The sequence below is a fragment of the Lytechinus pictus genome, chromosome 10 (genome assembly GCF_037042905.1).
Source record: "Lytechinus pictus isolate F3 Inbred chromosome 10, Lp3.0, whole genome shotgun sequence".
NCBI classification, from domain to species: domain Eukaryota; kingdom Metazoa; phylum Echinodermata; class Echinoidea; order Temnopleuroida; family Toxopneustidae; genus Lytechinus; species Lytechinus pictus.
Window position 1 is genome coordinate 35,107,332 of NC_087254.1, and position 21,930 is coordinate 35,129,261.

At 36.0% G+C, this 21,930-nt stretch overlaps 1 protein-coding gene across 1 annotated transcript in view; it reads left to right on the forward strand.

The window, feature by feature from the left end:
- Positions 1-938: 938 nt before the first annotated feature.
- The window catches only part of LOC129270546 (uncharacterized), a 53,410-nt gene continuing 32,418 nt past the window's right edge, over positions 939-21,930 (forward strand). The window contains exons 1-11 of the mRNA XM_064105950.1: positions 939-1,112; positions 1,675-1,833; positions 5,496-5,609; positions 13,311-13,436; positions 13,822-13,932; positions 14,692-14,982; positions 16,146-16,187; positions 16,959-17,116; positions 18,587-18,754; positions 19,201-19,345; positions 20,254-20,426. Coding sequence (XP_063962020.1) covers positions 1,019-1,112; positions 1,675-1,833; positions 5,496-5,609; positions 13,311-13,436; positions 13,822-13,932; positions 14,692-14,982; positions 16,146-16,187; positions 16,959-17,116; positions 18,587-18,754; positions 19,201-19,345; positions 20,254-20,426 — 1,581 coding nt within the window. The 5' untranslated portion in view covers positions 939-1,018. The remainder of the gene's footprint in view (positions 1,113-1,674; positions 1,834-5,495; positions 5,610-13,310; positions 13,437-13,821; positions 13,933-14,691; positions 14,983-16,145; positions 16,188-16,958; positions 17,117-18,586; positions 18,755-19,200; positions 19,346-20,253; positions 20,427-21,930) is intronic.

Here is a 21,930-nt window from a genome sequence, read left to right on the forward strand (position 1 = left end):
CAAATATTGTAAATAATTCAACGGCATATCCCGTAATAGTTGAGTAGGTAAGTGGTGTGTAGTAATAAAAGGACCAATACGGGACCCGCCCTCACTTTGTCTTGATTGTTGGTGAACAATAAGCGATATTAAGATATTGCAAAATAGATAATTATGATTGATCATTCTCGAATAATGTATTACTTAACTCTGGAAACTAGGTGGTGTTTTCACCCTCTCTCATTCCACTCCCTCGTGTAATATATAGCGTGATATAAACTTCATTTTATTATTTATCCATATATTATCTTTTTATTTTTATTTATTTATTTATTTATTTGTTTATTCATTCATTCATTTGTTTATTTAATTGTACTTTTTAAAAGTTTTATTATGGTGCCCCAACCCCCAAACAACACTGTAAAACGAATTGACACCAATGAGTACACACCTTTTGGATATACATAGTTAGGATTTCCCATATTAACATGCGCATAACTATAATCTATCCAATAGATTGAAATTGCTAGAAGTGTGTAAATGTTTGTATTTCATTTGTAATTTATTTAATATCAAATTTCGTCGAACGTGTGACCCTAAAATGAAGATGGACTTGGGGAGGCATCAAATTCGAGCTAAAGACACGGACAAGCCAATCTACTCGATCCTAAAAAAATAAAAGCAATAAGAATGAAACCTTATATATCCAAGTCATAAAATGATCAGTGCAGTTGATCTACGCAGGGAGCTGATCTAAGGGCACTTGCCAGTACATCGTTTTAGGAAGCGGGCCTGCTATCCAATTTCAACGATCTGGAGTTATCAGTTGGAATAATAGCCTCCCTGCTCAGTGCTGCTCAATGCACTCTGCCATTAAACCTTCATTATTCTTGCCTATTATACTATGAAGTTGGAAGCATTTCTCATAAATCAGAGTGAATACTGACAAAACAATATTGGTTTACGTTTTTCTCTCATAAGCTATGATCCACTGAGTTGTTTTCAAGTTTTATACCGATCAACAAATAGTGATGAATGAATGGGTAAAATGACTAACTGGAACAATTTTCGCGCGTTTTTACCGGTGTTGTTAACTTCGATTTTTATCGTCTGCTTCGTCGAATTGTCAGATGGTAAGTTCAATATATCTCGGACACGGCACACAATCATGGTTAACTATGCCATGAAACCCAATTAGTTTTCAGCAATGAATCAATACCAACGAGTATGTAATAAATTTGTATCGAAAATCGAAATTATTATGATTTTCACTCTTGATCTGTTGTTCCTAACCAATCTGTTGGTGAATTTTTGCCCACTCGATAATAATGTTGAATATCTAACAAAATTTTGATAGATTTAAACCACTAAACTGGTTGATATTGACCATTTCTTTCGGTTGGACGCAATCGCATTCACCAACACAATGGTTAGTTTGATCAATCCTTTAAAGAGCATTCATTTGTCAATAATATTACTTTGTGAATCGCATGTTTGTTGTAAAGCTGGAATGAGCAAGTTTGAATAATATTTTAATGGACACAATGGGTAAAATGATTTGAAATGAATGCATAATATACATTTCATGAATTATACGTCTTTATTTTAATTTTTATGTTTTCTCCCTATTAATCCAACTGGGATGAGAGCTTGATTATGCCCTTAACCTATTTTTTATGTGGTTGAATACACCAGGACAATGGGACTGTTTTAATCGACGGACCTGGTCTTACAACGGAACTAGGGACTGGTCCTGTATTCTCACAAGCCACAAACTAGATTGTACTGCTTGTGAAAACTGGACCTCTGTGATCGGCAACTGGGATAATGCACAGGAACTGATTGATACATACGGTAAGTAATCAACCCATGTACAACTGTAATATTAAGGACCCTGTCCCTGGTGTCAAAGCCGATATGATATTTCCTTTCTCGAATATACACCTATGTTTGATGTTTATATCCTATATAGCTACTATGTTTTGCTTCCTGATATTTTGAATAATCACCCTCATTATTGATTCCATTCTTGTTGTAAAAGGGAAATAGTGACTACTGCTGTGATACTACACTTGAATTGGTGCATGGTGCAGGTGCCAAAGTCATCGGCAAAAGAAAACCCCCGGTTTCTTAACAAATACAAATGTCGAAATACCGCTGACGAAAATACAATTGTTGCGATTCGCTCCAATTATACTTAATCAGTAGTGCAATTCAAACTAAATCTTGTATCATTAATAATGGAGAAAGGTGAATAAGTTTTGACAGTGAATTTCACTGACTTGTTCGCTCTCAGCCCATGGGTCCACGATTAGACGGAGAGTTTGCAGAAGCTTTTAACATATGTTATGTCGGTGAAAATTACTGATAAAAAAAATTCATTAAGTGGTCCTCGTTATAAAGGATGGCGATAAAATGCCAGAACTTGCAAGGACTAAATGAAAATTGAACAATGTATGTGATCTACCCTAATTTCAATTTCAAACAAAGATGATTAATCATGTGCACGCACTGTTAGCAGAGTTAAATTGTCTGTTATGCAATATGTTGAAATAAATCATCACCGCTTTCCCATTTCGATCTATGTTGGATGTGATACACACTCTCATGTATTACTTGGTAAAGAATTAAACATTGAAAAGCTGTAAAGATACCGCCGTCTCTGATAAAATTTGTTTTGGGTTTTTCAAGGCTAATCCTACATTGGTAATTACGCAAATGTATATACCTACCATCATACCATTATATAATTTACAATTTTAATGGGCGTCGTAGAGACAGAGTTCGTTTACATAAATTACAATGATGTCTTAACAGTGGCGTACCGTGGGTCACGGCATTGGGGGGGGGGGGGGGGCACCAGCAAAAATTTTGAGTCACTTAGTGGGCCAGGTATATTGACCTAATAGAGACATTTTAAGGACAGTGCCATTAAATGGATATGTATCTCACTGGTCAAATAATGCGAGCGCGAAGCGCGAGCATCAAAATTTTTGATATTCAGACCTGAAAAGGGACATTATAATCAGTCTTTTGTAATCATGGTACGTACCTGTCTCGCTAAATAATGCGAGCGCGAAGCGCGAGCTGAATTTTTTTATAGATATTGACCCCCAAACAGGAAGATTTTAAGGACTATATTTTAGGAATCCATTAAGAGTATACACATCTCCCATAGTCATGTAATGCGAGTGCCAATAAGCGCTTGCTCATTTTGTTAGAATTACATCTAAACATGCACATAAAGCACTTGTAATCATGATTAACATACCCATATCTCACTAATCAAATCTTGCGAGCGCGAAGCGCGAGCTGAAAATTTTTGGAAATTCAGACCTGAAGAGGGGCATTTTAAGGCATGTTTGTAAGAATTCACGAAGACCATACGTAGTTCACTAACCAAATGATGTGAGCGCGAAGTGCGAGCTGAAAATTTTTGATATTCAGATCAGAAAAAGGGACATTTTAAGGATATGAATTCATGGAGAGCAGACATATTTCACCGATCCACTACTGCGAACGTAAGCACGGGCAGGAAATGTTTTATATTAAGACCTTAACATGGGGCAATCACTTTAAGTAGTCATGAAAAAGAAGCATACTCTTGTACATAAAACAATAATAACTCGAAATGCGAGGAAATATTTTTGGCAGTTTGGTGTATATTGACTTGAAAACGGGAGAAAATCGTACACCTTACGATGATCACGAATCCGTACGAAAATCGAAAGATCGGTGTAGGTAATTCTTAGCAGATCGTACGAGGTGGATGATACGATCACCTAGCGGTCACACTGCGATGATTGCAGACATTGTAAATTGGGGCATATATATATATATATATATATATATATATATATATATATATATATATATATATATATATATATATATATATATATGTATAATGTGATGACAAGTTTACTTGTACCAAACGCTCTTGAGGTGTGAGTATGAAACATATTGTGATGCGGCCAACTCAAAAGATGACGCAGGACATCATTTTAGCTTTAAATAGCTTTCGTCTTTAATAAGACTTCGTCAGAAGCGTCTGAAAAATATAAGGAGATACAACATCCAAGTTTCTCTTGCACATCAATGAATTATCATTAAGTTAAATATATTCCATAATCTCATTAGAAAGATGAATGAATGAATAAAATTAATTAATTGATAAATAACAAATAATTAATTCGATTGAAATAATAATTATATAAATGAAGATGACATACCTGTAATTACAGACTATTATGGTCAGGATGCCTACCGAGTACCGTATTCTGCCTTGTTCTTAAAGGAAGTGTCAAAACTTACAAAATGAAAACATTGGTTGCTAGGTGGTGAAAGCGCAAAGCGCAATGGTAATGCGCATAATTTATGTCACAATGTACAGTAACAGGAGAGAAATTCCCAATTACTCAGCAAATCAATTGCAAATATTCATGGGTATTATATCTCATTACTTGCAAACGCTGCAATAAACAGTATGTCGGGAAGACTACTAATACACTGTACACAAGAATGTGCAACACACGATCAGACATAAATAAATATCACACGAGTAGACGCAAGGAAATCCCAATAGCTGCCCACTTCAGTAATTATAATCATTCCACAGATGACATTCAAATCGTAGGAATAGAACTTATCAGAAAACAACATGAATCAATCATACTCAAACGAGAGTCATATTGGATTCTGAAACTCAAGACACTTGTACCAAACGGTATCAATGTAGAAAAATAATTATTTTCTAATTAACCTCAATCGTGTGTCACATTTTTACATCAGTCTCACTAATCAAAATGATGAAATGATGTTTTATACTTGTTGTTATGTATCTGTTAGGTGCTCTTTACATGCTCTAGCTAACACAAGCTTGAGAAGTGAGGCTTTTGGTCATTATCAACAATTTTATTTATAATCTTTACTTTATTTGATTTCAAAATTTGTTTCATAGAGATTTAATTACTATGCTTGTAAGAAACAATGTTTTCTTCATCATCCTCCAGCTTACGTTATCTATTTCATGAATATTCATATTCATTGTGACATAAATCATGCGCATTACCATTGCGCTTTGCGCTTTTACCACCTAGCAACCAATGTTTATATAGATATATATATATATATATATATATATATATATATATATATAAAGAACGAGATAGGATACGGTCATACTTAACTATCACAATAGTCTGTAATTACAGGTATGTCTTCTTCATTTATATCATTATCATTTTAATAGAATTAATTATTTATCTGTTCATTCATTAATTTGTCATTATGGAATATATTCAACTTGGTGATAATTCATCGATTTGCAAAACAAACTTGGATGTTGTATCTCCTTATATTTTTCAGACGCTTCTGACGAAGTCTCAATTAAAAGACGAAAGCTAAAGCAAATAATGGTGTCCTGCGTCATCTGTTGAGTTGGCCTCGCCTCATCTCATTATATATATAAAACGTATATATGTTTTTTTTTTCATTTAATTTTCATGATTTCACAGATTTGAAGGAGAACCATTGTAGAGTAGCGGGGAACTGGACTGGACCATGGTGTTACGTAATAAATTTGAATGGAGAGGTAACCCCTGGGTTTTGTCAGGTACAACCATGTACAGGTAAGCCATTATGATAGATATGTATTTCAAATATATATGGCAACAACATGGAAGCTCGAGACGTGATGATATAGACCGTGTGCAAATCTCGCAGAGGAGAAAAAACGAAAACAGGGAAAAGAGCCAGAAATATTGGAGGAAAAGAGAGAGAGAGAGAGAGAGAGAGATGGAGATGGAGCAAACGAGGCAATGCGCACTAAAAAACTAAAAGGTCAAGCCAACTCCAACAAAAAGTTGATTTGAATTAAAAAAAATCAAACAATTATAAGGCTGAAAATTTCATCAAAGTCTTATGTAAAATAAGAAAGCTTGTTCGATATCTCTCTTTTTACCCTTTAAACCGAGTTAAGTTTATTCTGTCCGGTGTGAATTTATAGGCCTAATAAAATGATAAACCACAATAGCTTAATCCCGTTTGCATAGACGAATTGGGCCTATGTCTGGCATGAGTTCACTTATGGAACTTAAGATGAAATTCAAAAGAAAGCATCAAATACGTCATTTAGTAAATATATATTTTTTATTTCAAGACTTTTAAGCGTAAATTGTATTAGTATTACTATATTAAATACATTAGTAGACCCGAAAACATAAATTATGGTAATCTAAAAAATTCGAACATCAAATATATTTTCCTGATTGTTTTATTGTTACCAAAGGTATTGCTATGCTTATTATCACAACAAAACATCCATAATGAAACTTATTTTGATTTTTTTTTAATCAACTATAACAATGTAAGAAAAATAACGCTCTTCCAAAAATAATCTTTATTCATAATGAAGAAAGAGTACAGCAAGAGACGCTGCCCTTTTGTAGGTTGTAAAACGAAACTTTTTAAGGACGTTAACTTGTAGAAAATTGTAGAAAATTACGCGCTCGTATCAAACATATCAGTATCGTGGGAAATAATACCAGCAAAATTATCAAAGAAAAATTACACTACAAAACAAATCCCCCACGCTTCGAAAAGAAGTTAAAGTGCAGCTATATAGAGGGTATCAAATTATAGCTATATAAGACGCTTTAATGTGCGCGTTGATCTATTTTCCAAGGCTGATTTATTTCACTGATATATTTTTTTGAATTGTAAAAAGTGGATGCGAATCAAGCACAATAATATAAGCAATACAAAAGTGGAAAATGTATAAAATGAAGTAATAAACATTTATTTCAAAGTGATACCTGTAATTCCATTTACGAAACGAATACTTTTTCACTGCTGGATTTCTGCAAAAGGAGAATGTATTTTCATTTAACTCTGTATTCGTCTTTGGTGACGATCGGCCATGCATTAAAGACGTTAAGTCTTAATTTTCAAATACGTATGGTGCTACGGCAGGCAACCAGTTTATTTGATATTAGAAATCATATTAATACATGCATATCTTTAAACAAACAAATTTTTAATATTCGCTCAATTTTTATGATTAATGTGTATGTCTTACTAAAGGGCAACCTTTTGTACATATATTCTAGTTTCATTCTGAAGCAGCTCATGACGTGAATACATCACGCACGAGTGAATGGAAACTAGTTTAATACTTGGAGTGTATAAAAGTATCTAAAAGAAATTAATGTTTATTGAAAAAAATCATTTTCTGCCCTTCACAATGTCACTCAATTACACTCTCATCCGCAGACATAACCATCCGTATATCTACAAATCGATTTATGCACTCATATTTTATTCATGCATAGAAATGTGCTCTTCAAATTTTATTCATTCATATTTCTTTTTAAATCTGTAAATATATTGGAGTTAATTGAATTTTCCAGTCATCAGTTACAAAACACGGGCTGCGTTCAATAAGGACTTAAATATGGTATATTGAAGCTACCATGAAAACCTTGATTTTTATTGCCTTCTGAGCCATGTTACCATGGTAATTACCGTAATGGCAGAGAAACTATTGTAAGTTCTTTATAAAACAGGCCCCAAAACTAGAACACTGAAAAAAAAACCATTACGATGATCGAGTCTTCTGCCCTAACCCAATGCCAGCATAGGTAATGCCAAGTCCCTTTCTTCATTGATTTCGAAGAATCGGAAAAGTAGTTGATTGCTCATTTCGATTCAAATATCCAGTTATTTTTTGACAGAAAATTGTACGCTGAGAAAAGAGATTATGCGATTAAGGATTGGATGATCAAAAGAATACGCGCCGTGCTGGCCATTGTCATTTAATTTATTAATACTTGTCTACATCCTTAAAGGGGTACATTAGGCTGAAAAAAATATGATTTTGAACAAATAAAGAAAAATCAGGCAAACAAAACACTGAAAATTTTATCAAACTTGGACAAGGAATAACAAATTTATGACATTTTAAAGATTTGCTTTATTTCGGTGAAATAGTTACAGGCATATCTTCATGAATATTCAATTAACAAACTGATGTCATACCCCCACTTGTTCGTTTGTGTTTTATTCAGTGGCGTACCGTGGGTCACGGCATTGGGGGGGGGGGGCACCAGCAAAAATTTTGAGTAACCTGGAGAGCGCGCGTAGCGCGCTCAGTTACTAGGTACGCTGACCTAATAGAGACATTTAAGGACAGTGTCATTAAACGGATATGTATGTCACTGATCACATAATGCGAGCGCGAAGCGCGAGCTGAAATTTTTTGATATTCAGACCTAAAAAGGGACATTATAAGCAAATTTTTGTAATCATGATTCCTGTCTCGCTAAACAAACAATGCGAGCGTGAAGCGCGAGCTGAAATTTTTGTATATATTGACCCCAAACTGACATTTTAAGGACTATATTTTAGGAATCTATTAAGAGTATACATATCTCACCATAGTAATCTAATGCGAGTGTCAAGCGCTTTTTGATTTTGTTAGAATTATATGCATCCAAACACATAAAGCACTTGTAGTCATTGTAATCATGATTAACATGCGCATCTCACTAATCAAATATTGCGAGCGCGAAGCGTGAGCTGAAAATTTAGGAAATTCAGACCTGAAGAGGGACATTTTAAGGCTTGTTTGTAGGAATTCACGAAGACCATACGTATTTCACTAACCAAATGAAGCGAGCGCGAAGCGCGAGCTGAAATTTTTGTATAAATTGACCCCAAACATGAATATTTTAAGGACTATTTTTTTAAGAATCCATTAAGAGTACACATATCTCACCATAGTCATCTAATGCGAGTGCCAAGCGCATGCTGATTTTGTTAGAATTACACCTAAATACATACTTTTTGTAGTCATTGTAGTCATGATTATCATACGCATCTCACAAGTCAAATATTGCGAGCGCGAAGCGCGAGCCGAAAATTAAGAAATTCACACCTGAAGAGGGGCATTCTAAGGCTTGTTTGTAGGAATTCACGTAGACCATGCGTATTTTCACTAACCAAATGATGCGAGCGCAAGCTGAAATTTTTGAAATTCAGATCAGAAAAAAGGACATTTTAAGGACTGATTTTAGGAATTCATGAAGAGCAGACATATCTCACTAATCCACTAATGCGAACGGGATATGATTTATATTAAGACCTTAAAATGATATGTCACTACATAAAACAATAATAATTCGAAGTGCGAGGAAATATATTTGGTGTATATTGACTTGAAAACGGGAGGTTTTAGTACAACAGGATTATATATCTCGTTAAACAGACAATGCGAGCATCAGGAACAATGAGACATAGGCCCTGAGCAAGTTATGTTTCATAAAGTTATGATATTTTATTTTTATGTAATATAACATAACATAATCATGATATAATATAACATGACTAACAATAATTTCTTCCTTCCCACTACGTTTCTCTCACTTTCTCCCTCTTTTCCCCGTTTTTTTTTTTTTTTTTTTTTGCCAGCAGATTGGGGGGGGGGCACGTGCCCCCCATGCCCCCCCGTAGTTACGCCACTGGTTTTATTAAATAAAATTATGTTGATTCAGATTAGTCCAAGAACTTAAAACGAATGGAGCGCCTCTGGCAGATTGGGGGGGGGGGGGGGGCACGTGCCCCCCATGCCCCCCCCCCGTAGTTACGCCACTGGTTTTATTAAATAAAATTATGTTAATTCAGATTAGTCCAAGAACTTAAAACAAGTGGAGCGCCTCTGGCAGTATCACCTGCATTAGTCCAGTGGCGTAGCAGGCGGGGGGGGGGGGGGGTAGGGGGCAAGCTGCCCCCCTGGCCGAGTTCACCGGGAAAATAAAGAAAAACACGGGAAAAAGAAAAAAAAGGGGATAAAGAAAGAAAGGGAAAGGAAAGGGAAAAAGAGGAAAGGGGGATAAGGAAAGGGAAAGGAAAACTAAGAAAAAAACATGAAAAGGGAAAACGGAAAGAAAACGGGAAAAGGAAGGAAAGAAGGACAAGTGAAAAAGAACAATTCTCCCCGATATACAAATACATTAGCATGATAAGTTAGACAGGGAAATGCAAACAAAAGTGGGAAATTAAGGTAGTATGGAATGAGCCAAAATCTAAATTGGAAAATAAAGAAAAGGGACAAGACAAAACTACCGGGCTGCCGAGGATTAACGAGCGGGAAGAAAGATGGATGGTATATAGCATAATGTCGTATGAAAGTCTATCATAAACTTGCTAAATCTCCAAAGCTACCGGGGGCTCTGTCCAATCTGTAACCTTTAAAGGGCTCTATAACGGCCCCTGTATGGACCCTTCCTGCATTAAACTTTGCGTTGAAGCACTGGCGTAGCGGGGGGGGGGGGTGTTTCCACAGTCAAGGGGAAATAAAAGAAAATAAAAGAGGCAGCGAAATGAGATGAATGAAAAAATATATATATGACATGATATTTGCTATGATGTAAAAATCTACCACATAATTAGAATTTTCTTTCAAAAGGCCATTTTTCTTTCTGGCTCGCTTCGCTCGTTGGCGACTTTTTAGAAATTTTCCCACATTTGCTATGGTGTACTTCCTCAAAATATTTGGATGATTACGGTACACAACTGCATTGAATTTATGTGTTGTGTGAAAGCTATATAAATATACAGGCAATTTAATTAAAATTAGTGGCCATCTGTAAGGTTTAAAATGGCTTTAATATCAAAAGATTCCAGGGCTCCGCCCAGGACCACACCCACCACTAGCGTACCTACGGGGGGGGGGGGGGGGGCAGGGGAGGCACTCTGCCCCCCCTCCCTGACGAGCCACAACCCATACATAAGACATATACCTGACCCCCTGACGAGCTTAAAAGACCTTTATTGCCCCCCCCCCCCTGATGAGCTTGAAGACCTTTTTTTTTTTTTTTTTTTTTTTTTTGCTTGTCAATATTTTTTCTGGTACGAAAACCTTTATTTTTTTTAATGAAGACCTTTTTTTTTTTTTTTTTTTTTTTTACTTGTCAATATTTTTTGGCGGCCGATTTTGCCCCCCCTGTGGAAAATCCTAGGTACGCCACTGACATCCACATAGCGCTGTTGTATGGATGAGTTTGGACCATGTCCCCCAAAAGTTCTACAAACACTGACAAAAAAGGAGGAAAAAAAAAAAGCAAAGGAAAAGTGTATTATATTTTTCTGAATATCATGTCAAAATCTATCTTCATGTTAGATTCTCATGAAAAGGTGTTTTTTCATCTCGCTCGCTCGGGACTGGTATTAAGCTACTTCATGCCAAACGCACCATACTGGGCCCCCTTGAGCATAAAGAGCTTCGAACTGATGCGCACAATCATAACAAAAATTCTATTCACCGTGGCGTACAAAAAAAGAGAGAAGGGTGAAATATGATATTATCTTTTTTAACAATATGTCAAAATCTATCACAAAATTTGATTTTTGTATTAGAAATGTCAAAATTTTTGCTCGCTCGCTCGCATTTTATTTTTTGCCCTACACCATATCGCCCCCTCAAAATTTTGCCTCATGATGCCATTGCCTGTTCCATGATATGACCGGGAAAATTTTGGCTCTTGCCCTCCTGGCCACCGACCCCTGTGCATTACGCGATTCAATATAGCAGCAGTGCTGACTTTAAACTACTATAAAATAATTTTTCACAAAAACGTCATTCATACAATGATACAATGCTATGTTCATTGACCCTAATGACATTTGACCTTGATCATGAGACCTAAGACTTGTCAGTGATACTTCATTACCCCTATGTCCACATTTCATAAACTATATCCATAAACTTTGAAAGTTACGACAGCAATTTAATAATAGCTCTAACACGGTCAAAGTTCATTGACCTTAAACGACCTTTGACTTTGGTCATGTGACTGAAACTCGAACGAGATGTTCAGTAATACTTGATTACTCTTATGTCCAAGTTTTATGAACTAGATCCATACACTTTCAGAGTTATGATGGTTATTCAACAATACCCCCAACATGGCCAAAGTTCATTGACCTTAAACGACCTTTGACCTTAGTCATGTGACCTGAAACTCGCACATGATGTTTAGTGATACTGGATTACTCTTATGTCAAAGTTATATGAATCAGATCCATAAACTGTTAAAGTTATGATGTTAATTCAACAAATACCCCCAAATTGGCCAAAGTTCATTGATGACCTTGGTCATGTGACTTGAAACTCAGGCAGGGTGTTTAGTAATATTTGATTATCCTTATGGCCAAGTTTCATGAACTAGGTCTACATACTTTCGAAGTTATGATGATATTTCACAACTTAACCTTAGTTTAAGATTTTGATGTTGGTTCCCCCAACATGGTCTAAGTCCATTGACCCTAAATTACCTTTGACCTCGGTCATGTGACCTGAAACTCAGGCAGGATGTTTAGTAATACTTGATTAACCCTATGTCTAAGTTTCATGAACTAGGTCCATATACATTCTAAGTTATGCTGTCATTTCAAAAACTTACTCTTCGGTTAAGATTTGATGTTGACGCCGCCGTCGGAAAAGCGGCGCCTATAGTCTCACTGCTATGCAGGTGAGACAAAAATGGATTAACAGCTCATTTATATTTATTGCTGCAAAGTTTTCTTTAAAATGATACCCTAAATGATATGATTCTGGTTCACATAGAGGTGCAGTGCCTTGAAATGTGGGGGCAAGGTCAAAATTCAAAAGTTGCAAAACGACACAATATTGAAAGTCACTGTTCCATTTGTCCTTAATGAAGAGTGAGTTTCTCAGCAGTTTCTTTTGTTTTCATGCACCTTGTCATCAACAAAAAATGGAATCAAACACCTTTGCACAAGCAAACACATAACAAACAAACAAACAAACATGCATGGGTATATCAAACCATGTTATTTCATAGAACCATCAGTACATAAACCACAACAAAGCATCAACAATGAAGAAGCAGGGGCGTGATTTGAATTGATTTTTATCTTCATCGAAACAGACAAAAGAATCATGTTCTGTATTGACCTTTCATGAACATTTCTGCTCGCTTTGCAGCTTTCCAATTCAGACCTCACCCAACAATTTAGAATCCTGCTCTTTTCGTGATGGCATGATCATTACAAGCATGATATCATTTTAAAGAAAATTAAATGATCTTTGAATGATATCAAATATGGATTGTGTGAAAATGGGAGTTGGGAGAAATTGATGGCCAAACTCAGATTTTCAAACTTTTTTTGAGGGGTATACATTTATGAAATTTTATTTTTTTTAATCAGATTTTGGTGAAATTTTAGCATTTTGCTGTGAAATTTACTCTATTTATTTATATATATTTATTGTCAGCCCGGAGTACCCCTTTGATATTTTCTGTTTTCAGCTCACGCTGGCTGCATTAATACAACTGGAGACAATGATTACTACGGCTATGGAAAACACACTGAGTCAGGTTATGTGTGTATGGATTGGGATAACGCAACAGATACAGAACTCTATCCTCACGCAGGTAAAAGAAAAAAAAACATACCGAAATAGCATAAATCTCAGCAAAAAGAAGGAAAAAAAATTGTCGATAACATTGATGTCGTTATCATCAGAGATGTTGGTGATTAGTTGATAAATCTGTTAACCACAATGTCCGGGGTTAAGATATGATATCATTTTCTGAATATTATGTCAAACTTTATCACAATTTTGTTTTTGGTTATAAAAATGTCGAAATTTTGCTTGCCCGCTTCGCTCGCTGGCAACTTTTTATGAATTTTGCCAGATACAGCATATCTGGCACCCTCAATATTTTGGGCTCATTACGCCACTGCTGAGATGTAAGGAAATCATTCCTACTGCATGTTCTCGTTTAAGTTTCTTTACTAAATACTTTGATATAACAGGTTTGGATGAGAACTTTTGCCGCGACCCAGACGGGCGCGATAGACAATGGTGCTACTACCAGAGTCCAGGGAGCAGCGAAATCCTGTCAGATTTCTGTCAAATAGATGAATGTAAGCTATTGCCATTTGCAATCACTTAGGGAATTTAATAAAGCTGTTATTTCACCACGTAATGATTCGTGATGCATCCTCTGTTATTGGTTCTGACCGGGATAACCCGACTGTATTTATTATTGAAAGAATTCAGAAAGCTTCGTTTCACTTTTTTTTTTCACGAAGCGTTACCCTAATGCATTTCCATTTTATTAAAAGAAACAATAGGCCTTCTAATCTCGTAACTCAACAAAAGACTTAATGGAATATCCAATTATCCTCTCTGTATACATGTCTGACGTAAGTTTAATTTTGAACTTCATGTGGAAGGCTTTTAAAATGAATATAATACCGAAGTATTATGAGGAAATGACAATGCTTTGTTAATCATAACTCAACTGCTCAAGATAAAACTTAATGGCATATATAATCACCCTGTCCCACAGGCCTTAATATGCCTATGTATGACGTATATATTGACGAAAGGGAATACTAATCATTTCAAATTTTAAATTTGTTCGAGGCATAGAGGCACACTGCAGTCTTTTAGGAAGAAAAAAAACAATACATATGATATTGAGTTGTGCATTGAATTGATCACAATTTAAAAGCCCATATACCCGGAAGAAAGTTATTTTAAACACATTATTTACAGAGGGCAATTTTTCAAAATTAATGACCGGAATTAAAAGCCTCTTACAAGGATCTTTGCATTGTTTCAAACCGCATCTTAATCATACCAAGTGACCGACCTCTTGCTAATTAAATATTTTGCAGGTACATCAGACGCTCTTTCACACTTCGAGCAGACGATCTTGACCCGTTTCATATCTTATGACGATCGTGTTATCGAAGACGCAAATATGACGTCAGAGGAGTGCGCCCTCGCGTGTCTAAATGAGGAATCATTTCCATGTCTGTCTTTTAAGTTTCGTGACGTGTATACGTACAACGACAGGAAGTGTACTTTGTCCTCTGCCAGCATATACACGCTAGACCTAGCCAGGACCTTGCCCAACCCCGAACTCTTCTCGAATGATAATGACATCTTCACCCGAATAGATAAAAGTAAGTGTCATTCCATTTTTATTATCTAATGCATGCGAGGTCACGAAGTTTACCACGTACAATAACCACAACAACAAAAACAACAAAATAACAATATTAATGATGATGATGATAAGTGATGATAATGATGATATGATGATATAATAATATAATAATGATAATAATAATAATAATAAAAATAATAATCATCATCATCATCATAATATTGCCGTTGGAAGCAAACTCATTTCTTATTCCCCAGATATTCAATAGGTAACAAAATCAACATAAAACAGAATCCATCATGAATATAAATCATACTTAATATGTAGAAGTTGTAGGTATAAGCTCAAGTTACAGGCTACAATCGCTTCGTATAATGGTCAGGAACCCTAAGAAACAAAACTGCTTGTTATCAGGGCTCTACAAATCTACAGAATTTGTAAACACGTATACCCCCCCACACACACCAAGTATACATACAGTACATACAAACATACGTACATACATAAATAAATACACACATTCATACACATACACACAAACACACAACTCAAACACACACAAAATAGAGCAGAAGATATCCAGAGAAAGATGATGAATACACTAATTACAGAGGGAGATCGGATTCTTCTTTAGAGCATTAAGTAAACATGACTTGGATAATCGGATTTGAATGGGACAAGTGTTGTGAGGTGAATTCTATTCTTGTGCCCAATACATCTGATTGAATTACGAATGAAATTTATTTGGAAAGAGGGTATAAGTAAATCTTTATGTTGTCTGGTTGGGTAATTATAGTTTTGAACATATGTCAGAATTCATTTGGGAGGATGTATTTTTAAATCTGACATGTATTCAAACGTATTAACTCAAATAGATGTAACATTTTGTGCTTAACAAAATCATGGCACATTCGGACTCAAAATTGTGAGAATTTGTTAGCAGATGACCCGCCTTCTTTTGCAAAATAGAATGTTGATGAGTTCTATTTTAAATCAAACTTTAAAAAAATTGTTTATTTTGCCAAAAAAAATATCCCAAAAGATATAAAAATAACTTACTCTTACTCCTAGCTTACTCGATTCATCATCCTCTTCCCTCCGCGGCTTTCACTTTTCTTCTTACCGAGGTTTATGAATCTAATCGCCTTTTATGATAAATCTTTTAATTCCACTTTACAGTCTGTGATGCTTTCATTCCTGATTATACCCAACTAAATGCAGGTGAGTGAAATAATATTACTACAAATTAAAATTACAAAGATTCAGAGATTTATCTAGACTGTAACTGGGGCGAAAAGACTTTTCTGAATGGCTTCCAATTTGTAATACCAATGTGTATTCCCCCCAAATAAATCTACAAAATAGGGAGTTTTCGCACTGGACCGCAGAACGAATTCAAGAACCCGGAAAATGTATTGAAAGTGCCTGTCAAAAGACAATGACCACCTGGTAGGTCTTTGTCGAAAAGGGTTGAACAAGAACAGCAGTTTCGTCCTAATTGTTTCGGAGCTGACGACAAAATAAATGCAAATGTGTCAATTGTCCAGAATCCAGGACGAAACTGCTGTTTTGGTTCACCAATTTTGACAAAGACGTCTTGTCTTGAAGGGCATTAGAAAATACATTTTCTATGTTCTTGAAAGCGCTCTGCGCCATGGTGCAAAACCCCTTAATATCCATTTCTTGTTGTACAACACTTATCAGTGGCGTACAGAAGTGTCTCAGTGATGACCGGCCATGCTTGCTATGCATAGTCAGAAAATAAACCATTAGCTAATAAATAATTGATTAGCAGCAAAACTGTCTATCCCTTATTGATTGTTCATTCGTCTTTCCTAGTGGCCTCGAAAATTTATAAAGCATTAATTTTGATAAAATGAATTGGAAATCAATAATCTATGGTTTGGCTGATAGAGGAGCGTTAAGTGGCATTGATGTAGCCTGTTGAAAACAATAAAGACATTGAAAATTATGTTCTCTGATTACGAGCAGATTGCCCGTTGCCATTAGATACTTTGGTGCATAATGGGATACTTAATAGGAGCTTCTCTGCATCCAGTCACTTGGACGGTCATGAACCAGATCAATCCGGTCTGGAAACCAGTAATTCATGGATCCCAGCAAACGGCAGCGAAGGAGAATGGTGGCAGGTAAAGTAGAAATTGTTGCTTTGGCCCCCGTCTTACAAAGATATTCGATTGATCCAATCAATCATAACTATGGACGGCCAGCAACATCAACATCTAAAATGCAAATTTGTTCACAATATTTTCTAGGTATGATATATATTTATACAATCATCATTATCTTGAAGATTCAGGGTGATTATCTTTGTTTAATACGGAGATTGTGCAAATTTCCTGTAGAAAAAAATATGATATTTCCTGGATTTCCATAAAGTTGAGATTGATCGGATCAATCGTAAATCTTTGTAAGACGGGGCCCAGGACTCCGTCTTACCTCAACTATATGGAAATTCATCATTGTTATAATGTTTCGTGTAGTAAATTTGCACAATGTCCTTTGTTATCAGAGAGGAGCACACCAAAGACAACGACGAATGTTTGAGTAGACAAACATAAATTATAGATTCTGGTGTTGATCGGATCAATCGCAACTCTTTATAAGATGACCGTGATCATGATGCGAAACACCTCCAATGTGGTTTTGTAATAAAACTGCTCGTAGTTACGCACGTATATGGCAAGCATTTATTCATTTATTATTGACATCAATCATAAAAAATAAAAAATCTTGATATCAAGGAATATGAATAAATGTTAAAAGTGCCTACATATACGAATTCCCCGACGGCTTCAAGTATGACTGAAACATGTATCAAATGCTACAGGGGTGTATCATCGAGCACAAACGGGGCACCACTCGTTAAAACCATGCCTAATGTATGCTAGGAGTCCATTGGGTCGGCACCAGTTCGCGCCAATACAAAGCGGCTGTGGCCCGTAGTGTCACCATACGCCAAATCCAATTTTGGCGCCGTTACGCGCCAGTTGGGAAGCAGTTTGAAACAAAGGTTTGAAACCACACGCACGCCACTTAGCATTATTCGCGACACTAGGCGCCACAGCCACTTTGCATTGGTGCGAACTGGCACCAACTGCCGCAAACTGGCGCCAACAAGTGGACTCTGTGCATTGTGAACAGCTTCATGAAATGGCCTCTGTGCTTTTATAACCAATGATGTTATCACTGCAACTTTCAGAGCTGACAATTTAGATACAATCCTGATTGATAGAAATAGATTCAATTTCCATCCGCTGTACTGTATTCACTTCTAATCTGGGGCATCGGTCCGTGTTTCGGGGGGGGGGGGGGGTAAAATTTCTCAAATTTTTGACAATTGACATTTAAGTATGTTTTATACATATAGTATTTCCATGCCAAGTGTAATGATTTAATAGTACATTTCAATGCTTCATTGAATATAATGAATTTTTTAAGTTGTCAAAATTATTGGGGCAGGGGGGCAAATCGACATGTTTGCCCCCAATATTTTCATTCAGGGGCGATCACCTCTGCCCCCAAGGATCAACGCTTCAGCATGTATCAATCAACAATCATGATCAATTACTTGATTTATGTGGATTATTTATCTGTAGGTGTGTTACAGCGAGCGCGTCATCATGACCGGTCTCGTTACCCGTGGCGACAAGGAGATGATAGATGGAAAGGGATGTTGGATAAATTCAACGACAGTGGAGTACAGCTTAGATGGATCATATTGGTGGAATCTTGTCAATTATGATATCGACCCCTATCAACCTATTGTAAGCCAAGCTTCTGTTATATTAGAAATTAGAATGCATGTCTGGGATTGGAACCACAAAGGGCGATTTAATGATTGATAATATCACGGTAGTAGTAGGAATACATTATACTGAACCAAGAGAACGATGATAACACAGTTTGGTACCTGCAAAGTACGATTGTTGTCAAAGACTAATAAAAAAGCTTTATAACGAGAAAGACATAAATCTCTCTGTTCATACGTGATATCTGTTTTGAGAAATGGTTGTGGTCATATTTTCCAATGTGCCGTAGATTGATACCACCAGGACCAACTGCCATCATGATTTTAAAAGCCCATCATGCTTATCTTATTAATATTCATCTCTAATAACAAATTGTCTTCGTTTCCCTCTTGTGACCTCGCATGATTATGTAAAGCCGTTTTTCTTTCGCTCTATGTAAACATATTCCATTTTTTATTTAGGAACTCTCTGCTAACGCAGAAGCATCGTGTAACAGGACGGTCTTTCTTGAGACACCACTACGAGCAAAATGCCTTCGAATAATACCTCAGACCTGGCGAAATAAGATATGCCTCTCTGTTGGGATCATCGGCTGCCTGGATAATGGTATGGGTAAAGGGGGAGGGAGAAAGAGAGAAAGAATGTGTGTGTACATGTGTGTATGTGTGAGAGAGAGAGAGGGCTAGACAGAAAGAAAGAGAGATAGAGAGGGGGAATGATGGATGACGATTGTCTACAATTAAATTTAGTAAGCCTATTAAAGTTTCTAAAAACATGCATGTAACAATACCCGTTTTGGGGGAATGGCAAGCGATAGGTTCACATATAATTCTCCCAGGCCTACATATCCTCGTAAAAAATCATCTTCACATCACAATTGTAACTCTGGCAGTACGCTTTATATTATCACATTGAATGGTAAAAGAAAATTAGAAAATGAAAAGTTTTGAAGAGAAAAAAAATTGATTAAGTTTGCACCCTAAATGCAACACCGGCAGAACATTTTAGGATGCGTTTTACACCTAAGTGAAAATAATTAAATGAATAGTGCCTTTAAGGATGCATTATCTTTGCTTTAGAAACGTAAAATAAAGTACACTTTTCCTGAAGGGTACACCTTAACTCCCCCCAAAGCGTTCAGAATGTAGATATCCTGTACCTTTAACCGTGCAAAAAGCATAAAAGGGTGGCAAGGGTGCAAAGTCGCAGCAAAATAGAGCTCACTGTGATGCGTTTCCAGGGTGCATCATTTCACCATTGTTTCATGTGAAAAATTTCTGAACAGGAATATTTTTTGATGTAGAAGGAGAAATAGTGCTGGATTATTGATGGGGTAATGATGCTTAATAACAGCATGATTATTATCTTGATAAATGGATATCAATGAACAGAAAGTTTTAACTGTGGATTTTTTTGTAAATGTACAAAACTAAAAGTGAAAAAGCAGTTATGTTATACACTCCATGATGCAAACTGTCAAAATTGCTACATGTGCTTTGATTTCGTTATTGCAGACTGTGATGAAGTATTGGGACTTAGCCTCGATGGTATCCATGACAACCAGATAGCAGCATCATCGTGGAACGGTGATGCTTTCCATTCTCCATCATCAGCCAGGGTAGGCTACATCAAAGAGGTTGGATATGGATGGATTCCAGCTCAGTCTTCACCCGATGAATGGATCCAGGTTAGTGTTATGCTCTGTCCCACCAAGGAAATTGACTCAAGTTCAAGTTCAAGTTCAAGTTCAAATTTATTCAAACCAATCAAGAACAAGAGACATATTACATAGTTTAACAAAAATGAGAATACATGATAGGTTTGGGACCCCATAGAAGCAGAGCTTGTGAGAGGGGCCCCTTATAAAGTACATTACAACAATAATGAGATGAGAAAGATATTTACAATGATAATCTAAAGAGTAAATAAGAAAATACATACAAACACAAACACGCACACACACACCCACACACACACATACACACACATGGTTTATCAAGAATCAATTTATTAGATATTTTGTAATCTTTCAAATAAATATTTTCGACATGAATTTTTAAATATGGGCAGTGTTGGACTGGATCTAAAGTTTTGTGGTAACTTGTTCCATTCTTTTGTACAAACTATCACAAAAGAATTCAAAGCAGTATTTGTTCTTGCAAGTGGCTGGTGGATAAGATTTTTCTGTCGTGTATTGTACAAATGGACATTTGAGTTAACAACAAATGCATCTTTTAAAAATGAACAGTTTTGAGAGGATTGTGATTTGTACATAAATATCAAGCAATTGAAGGAGACTAAATCATCGAGAGGCAAAATCTTCAATTGCAGAAATAAAGGAATACTTGGACATCTGTAATTCGAATATGTCATGAAATTGACCGATTGCAAGTTATTCGAAAAAAGGCATATATTCGGTCGGTTAGGGGCCCATCGCAGAGAGAATTACATTTAAACGCATCTTTAAAAAAATCAAGCGCAATTAAGTCTCTAACAAGCGCATTTCATTGGTCAGTTGGTTGAAAGTCAAGTTGTATTTGATCACAATTCTTTTTGTAACGGCCCCTGGAATCGGTTTCGCATGTGTGACTGTGGGATAATCATCCACCCTCTCGGCTAGGATCGTTTTATCAGTGGTTGTGCCATATACACAAGAAGGTGCACTGTTTTGAAACTGATCAGAGCCGATTTTTGAGAATTGCAAGAGGCTCATTACGATACAGCCAAGAGGAGATGGTGGGCCGTGCGTGTTCGTTTTTAAGTGGATAGGTTAATCTATTATGAGCCAAAATATTGGGAGTGTAAGTAAAAATTTGATCCAGTGTCAATTACAGTAAACCTCAAAATCACACATTTAAAATGCTTACTCTTTAAGACAAGGACTACCTCCTGAATAATAAGTTCCAAAATAATTATATATCAAACAATCAAAATTATAATTTAGATTATGAATGGAATTTTATCGGACTTATTAAATTTGACCAATCTGAATTATTTATTGATTTGCTTTTATCGATTTAATTCACCTTGGATTATGAAGATTTAAAAACTAATTTTCCTACAACATTACTAATTTTCAATGATTTATTTCATCGGAATACAACTGAACCTTCAATTATGAATTTCGAATATACAGGAGGTACGCTTTTTTATATTCCGCCCTTCACAGTTCAAATATGAATGAGTATTCC